Consider the following 6,904-nt stretch of genomic DNA (forward strand, 5'->3'; position numbering starts at 1 on the left):
AGGGGAACACTGGTGCAAAATAGTGGAATGGATCGTTTCAATCGGCGAAACTGGAAAATACGGACCGGATTTTTTTTTTTAACTGGATCGGCAGTCTGGATCGGCATTTTTACATGCTTTGCCGATACGCATTTTTTTGCCAATATCGGCGTCCGATCCGATACGTGGATCGGATCGGGACAAGCCTAGCTTTAGTTGTATTATTCTGAGCAGAAGAGACACCAGGCATTTGCTGAGTAAGTTTCCTCTACTGGAAACTAATTTTCCTCTTTTGTCTTCTCCCTCAGGTCAGCAGCGGGAAATATCCGGGCGTAATGTGGGACGACGATGCTAAAACCATGTTCCGCATTCCCTGGAAGCACGCAGGGAAACACGACTTCCGTCAGGACGAGGACGCCGCTCTGTTCAAGGTCAGGGAAGCTTTCTAACAGTTAGGAAAACAGCTGGAATGAGGGTTTCACAGAGCCATGGTATACACTAGAGTTAAATGATATATTTCTGATTTAATACCAATGTTGCCCTGCGGCACTTTAGAATCTGTTCAGATCTGAGAGGAACGTTTAAAACCACTGCAGGCTGCCTGCTTTGATGTTTCCCTTTGTCTGGTTTTTATTATTTATCTAGTAATTAGCTCTTAATTAAGCTAAACTTTGACTGCTCAACTAACTACACTTTCCATCCATCCATCCATCCATAGGCCTGGGCTGAGTTCAAAGGGAAGCTGTCAAAGGGAGAGAACAACCCCGCCGCGTGGAAAACCCGGCTGCGCTGTGCTCTCAACAAAAGCCCAGAGTTCAAGGAGGTGATGGAGCGAGCCCAGCTGGACATCTCAGAGCCGTATAAGGTGTACCGCCTGGTCCCCATCAGCGAGCAGGGTGAGAGCTGGATCCTTACTCATTTACTTAGAGTGAAAGAAAAAAACTACCTTATAACCTTGAGTAGAAAATGATACCCTGGTGATAAATTGTCCAAATGGAGGACTTATTGGCGGCTGTTATCTGTCTGACTTGATCAGTTTCTTCTTCTTCACTCTTTGAAGAAGAAGACTAAGATGTCCCCTAGATGGTCTCCCTTTTTTCACTGGAATTCTTTTGTAAGCAGAGGAGTGACGGGTCAGCCCGTACCATCACTCCTCCACCGCCGTTCCTAACTGTTGCTATGAGCTGTTTCTGCTGCCGATGCTTTGTTTTTTTCTTCAAACGCAATGCTTTGGGTGAGGGGCCACCATCTACTGTCAGCAGGAAGTCATACTAGGTCTGTCTGTTTCTAACTGTGCTTTCATGACCTTAATCCTGATTCTTGACATGGGACTGTTTTTTATTGTTTAATTTCTCTAAAAGTTGAGGGGAGTTTGCTTGGTTGTCCCCTTCAGCTTCTTCTATACTCATAGGCTTAACTCTGGTTTGACTCGATTTGGAGCCAAGATTCCTGATAAATATTGACGTTTCTGAAACTGAAAGTCCAGAATATCAGGGATCTTTATTTTGTAAATCTCCCTTCAACTAAGTTCACCTTCACCTGATACATTAGGATTTAATTTCTACCTCTAGTTGACTCCCTGCAGCTTCCTCTTTTGTCTTTTATTACCGTGCAATGAGCTGAAATATAGTTTTATCTTTGATGTTGGAGCTGAAAAAGTTAATCAGATGAATCATTATTTATATCTGACATCATCCTCAGCTAATTCAGTAAAAGGAAGGTGTTTGTTCGCTCTGAACTCGAGCTGCCCCCTTCTTTACGACCGACTGCTGAACTTTAACACACATTCAGGCTGCCGCCCAGCAGATGGGAGGTCTTTCTTTAGTGCAGCCATGGGAAGGCAGCGGGTTGCTCTGAGGTTTTCACTACGCTTTGTTGGCGGATAAAGTGGTGTTTCTGTTTAGGCAACTAAAAGCCACTATGGACAGAAAATGCTTTTAAGTGACTGATTTTAAAATGTATCATCAGAAGGAGAAAATGTAACTGATGCATTTTATCTTAGAGTGCAGAACATTTATATTTCCAGCTGACTTCCTGTTTTTTTTTTTATCAAAATGGGAAAAATTAGAGAACATATTCAAGCCATGCATGTGAGCATTAATCACCACTGGCCGAAACTTTCAGCAGCCAGAGGAATAATAGAACGCTTCAGAACCACTAAGCTGAGTATGACACAATGCAACCTTATTTATGAAGCACTTAGAAAACACCGTCATCGAGCAAAGTGTTGAACCATGATAACAGACGATAAACCCCCCAAATACACGCAGCAGCTCTAGCAAACATAAATTCAACAAATCTATGACCCAATATTACAAATAGGGCTGCAACTAACCATAATTTAGCAAATCATGTAATCTGTCCATTATATTTTTTATTAATCGATTAATAATCGGATGGCCAAAGGTTCCTGAATAGACTTTTTTACGAAATTTAACCTGTGGAAACTAAAACTTTTCCACTTAAGGAACATTTTGACAAACAAAAAATATATTTTTTTAATCTTAAATGCAAAATTGTAACTTTTTTTTTTTTTCAGATTTGTTATAACTGCTCTTAGTGAGTTGATCTGTCAGCTAAATGCATGTTTCAGAGTCTCTATACTCGTGTTTAACGACTAATCGATTATTTAATTAGTAGATAATTATTTCAGTAATTCATTTATCACAACTAATACCATTAATTGTTTCAGCCTTAATTACAATATAATAAAATAGTTGAAATGATAAAAGAATAAAAGCCAACATCTCAGTGTAGAACCGAAATTAACACGGCTGTGCTTGAAAATCGACGTCATTTCTAAAAGCAAACTTTAATTTCCAATACGATACTGATATTACAGCTCTGAGTTCTGATTGATACCGCAGTGGATGTGATCCGATATCAACATTAATCATCAGACTTTTATTACGGATACTTTAGTGGAAATGTTAAAAAAAAAAGGGCTTAATCAACTGTTATTATTCAAAAGAAAAGTCAACAAAACTATGAGAACAACTGACCCATTTATTATCAGCCAATGACTTACATAAACTTTATGCTTTTACATAAAATATAGAATAGAATAGAAAATAGAAAATCAATTTATTGTGCCAGAATGGGGAAACTCTGCTGTTTACAGCAGCAAAAAGATTATAGAAAAAAATGGTCACACAAATATGGACCTTAGAAAAATGTATAAGAATAACATAATAGTTAAAAGATAAACAATAAAACAACAAAATACTCTAAAGTATTTTAATAATACTTTGATTTCAGCTTTGATCGGGACACTGTTGGTCCTAAGCTTCATTGGTCTGACATCACACATCCTACATGGATTAGATGCTTGACTCAGCTTTAGGCTGAATTTCCTCTGGTCTAAAGAGAAATCAGCATTTCTTGCTTCATTTATAAAAAATGTATAGAGTTACACAGACTAGATGCTGTTGGCCAATGTTTAAAGCATCTGAATGTCAAATCTGGTCTTTTTTTTCACTTGGAAAAGGTTTGCATTTGAACTTACAGCGACAGACAGATGCTAAATACATGCTTATTTAACCAAATACAGTCAAAATATGTCCGTGGATTTATCCTGTACTTTCTTTTAAAGCTATAGAAACACACAGAGGTAAACACCAACTTTTTTAACCTAACAAACTCTCTCAATATCACAAAATGGCACAGTAAAACATACTAGATATAAATGGGTGGCATTTATGTACATATGCCCTGGAAATAAAAGTGTACTAGCATTTAAAATATTAACAATAAATGTACAGTAGGGCTGTAGGTACCACTTTATGTCATTTATCTTAACATTTTAAACATTTTTCTTATATCAAACATTTAAGGCATGGGTAACCAGTTAAAAATCAGCAAGATCCGAATAAAGAAAATCATCAACCACTAAAGGTCCAGAGACATTTTAAATTCTGATCTGTTAATTTAAACAGAATTTAACACTGAAATAAAATGCAGGTGTTTATGCATCTATGTTAGACATTTCATTTTTAAATGAAGAATATAAAAAATAGAACGTTTTTCCATTTTAAAATCTAAATTGTTTTTGAAGTAGAGAACAACAATCTTTCAATTGTGTATATAAACAATTTCCTGATTCACTTTTTTTAATAAAACACCTAAATTGACCGCTTGTTATTTCTTTATTTCTATTTTCTGTCCTAATGTTGGCAGTGGGCTTTATGCTGCCCTGCAAGGCTTTAAACCTGGTTTGAATGGAGACTAAGCCATTCTAAAGCACATATCAAGGAGCTCATTTTGATCCTGCATCCATGTTTATTGTTGATTCTGTTCGTGGTGGAGAATCCTGCTTCACAGCAGCAGGTTGAGCCAAACATCCTCTAAATGTGCAGGATCATCTTTGAGCACCATTTCACTTTTCTTTCACCAGTTCACCACAGTTCTTCCAGCAGTCCACACATCACGTGTAGCCTGGTTCTGGACGCTGCGGATGGCTTTACCGTAATAACAGGAGAAGTGGTGCAAGTGCAAATTAGACATGCAGTAATTTGTAAATGTTTTAAATCAGGTTGGATCCAGATTAGACAGCATGTGGATCCAAATCCGGATCCTGGTCCGTGACCTCTGATCTAAAGTGTAGAAAACGGCAACCAAAAAAAATAAAAAATTACCTTGAACTTAATTTCCAATTCCAACTGGGATTTTAAATACTGTTTAAAGCGTATTTCATTTTATCTAAAACATTCTGACAATCAGCTTCTGAACTGCAAACAAGCAAACAGCACTGTACCGCCTGGCAAGCAGGCGGTCAGACGAAGCAGGCGCCGCCAGGCAGCAAAGCTGTGAGAGCGAAAGAAGCGACCGCAGCAACAATGTTGTATTGTAAATTATAAACATGTCACTGACAAGTCACGTCGTCTCATTAGTAGAGACACGTCCCCATGGTTCCTATGCAAAGCAGCCGTCATGGCTGGAGGGGATTGCTTTTATCAGCCTGTTTTTATTGCTGATTTTAGATGCAGGTTGATGTAATCTGATATATTTGTTTCTTTCGCTCACCAGTTTATGATCAATATCTGATATATATATTCATTACAAGTCTCTAAAGGGGATTGGCAGCCTAGTGGTTAGGGCTTAAAGGAATCCTTAGGTTCTGAGTTCAACTCCCACTCCCACAGACTGCCACTCTGGGTCTCTGAGCAACACCCTTAAACTGCTAACTCAGGGCGCCGCACAATGGCAGCCCACTCCATCCCAAAGAGGATGGCTTAAATGCAGAGAGTTCATTTCGTTGCTCTGTACTTGTGACCGTTTAATGGCAAGAAAAGCTTGAAAGAAATAAACTTAATAAAGCTAACTGTTTGAAAACTGCAGCAGAAACCCGTAGAACTACACATCACTGCCGTGCTTTAGCAGACAGAGACGTTCTCCATATCTCTCAGTCTTCTCAGGTTTTATCTGTTTTTTTAATTAAACATTTCCTTTTAAATTCAAATAAAGGTTGACTCTTAAAGTACCAGTATATATCATTTATATTTTGTATCTGTTTTTCTCATTAGGTTGGGAACTCTGTGCTTTATTTGTCTCCTTTTTTCACAAATATCAACAAAAACCCTTCTGAGAAAAATGCATCCATCGTCTTTATGCGAGTGTTTTATGTTTTACTTTATTTTAAAATGGTGGCTCCAACACGTTTTGTTGAGTTGATACTTAGATTATAAACTGTCCGACATGCAGTGAATTTGCAGTTGGAAGGTTGTGAGTTCAAATCCTGCTTTAAAAAACGAATTAGACTGAAAGCAACCCATATCCCGATTGCTGTTCACCTTCGTCTTCTGTTTTATTCTTTTTATATGTATGTTGACTGGAGAGGTGCTGTGAAGATTTGGTCCCTTTATTAAACATTTTCGCCTCTTAAAATGGATTCGATTAACCTGGACTGAAGCCAGAGTTTCTCTTTGGACTCTATGTTTAGGTTCTAGCTGCTCCAGCTTCACCTTTGAACAGTAAATATTTCATTAGCAGTCTAATTAAAGTAATGACATGATATAATGCTAGAGATCTGTCCCTCCCTTATTAAATGTTTTACAGTATGTCGAGTGAAACTGTGGTTTGTTTACTGTTTGCCTGCTGGCAATAAGGATTTCTGTTGTTTAATGATTTCAGGCAGAGTATTTGTTTTGTTTTGGTTTTGTTATGGCAACCGAACACGTATATTTTCATATCAGCTGATGGCGATGTAAAGCAACGCCCTCATTCTGTCCTTCACTTCTGACTCAGAATCAAAGCCTCAATCTATTTATATCATTTATTTTTGGCTGTTAATTATTGTCCTTCCGACTTTAAAGTAACTATAATCGTTTTTTAACTCTCTGACTCTGAAAGCCACTTTATGTCAATGACATAATGTGAACAAAGGTTTAAAGTACGACGAACAGACGAAAATAAAATAGTGATGACTGTTTGCGTTGTGACGTGTTTGGAGCTTAAGTGTGGTTTGCTAGTCTGAACAGGTGAGTTTTGTGTAGAGATATGCAGGGAGGAGCAGGATGTCCTTCTGAGATTCAGTGGAGGTTTATTCTACACGATTTGGGTCCAATGGTGAACAGACCGGTATGAGACGGTGAAAATAAGCTCTGCCTCAAAAGTCTTACCTGGTCTGCATAAGAAGGAGGAAAGAGAGAGAATTTCCTCCTGGTGTCCCTTTGTCCCTCTTAATTTCCATGCTTAGTGTCTCCTTCCTATTTTATTTCCTAATACCCTTCCTTGTTTCCTCCCTTCCTACATTCCTTTTATTTAATCTCTTGTAGCATCAATTTTCTCCTTCCTTCCTTCCTTCCTTCCTTCCTTCCTTCCTTCCTTCCTTCCTTCCTTCCTTCCTTCCTTCCTTCCTTCCTTCCTCTATTTGCCTAGTTTTTCTTCTTCCTTTGTGAAAGCCTAGTGTCCTTTTCCTTCTGTCATT

General features: G+C 38.2%; 1 protein-coding gene across 3 annotated transcripts in view; it reads left to right on the forward strand.

Moving 5' to 3' along the window:
- The window catches only part of irf9 (interferon regulatory factor 9), a 16,397-nt gene that overhangs the window by 2,264 nt on the left and 7,229 nt on the right, over positions 1-6,904 (forward strand). For all 3 annotated transcript variants that reach the window (XM_015382184.1, XM_015382183.1, XM_015382186.1), the window contains exons 3-4: positions 288-410; positions 698-875. In XM_015382184.1, coding sequence (XP_015237670.1) covers positions 288-410; positions 698-875 — 301 coding nt within the window. The remainder of the gene's footprint in view (positions 1-287; positions 411-697; positions 876-6,904) is intronic.

This window comes from Cyprinodon variegatus, unplaced genomic scaffold (assembly GCF_000732505.1).
Source record: "Cyprinodon variegatus isolate N-32 unplaced genomic scaffold, C_variegatus-1.0 Scaffold252, whole genome shotgun sequence".
In the NCBI taxonomy this organism is placed as follows: Eukaryota; Metazoa; Chordata; class Actinopteri; order Cyprinodontiformes; family Cyprinodontidae; genus Cyprinodon; species Cyprinodon variegatus.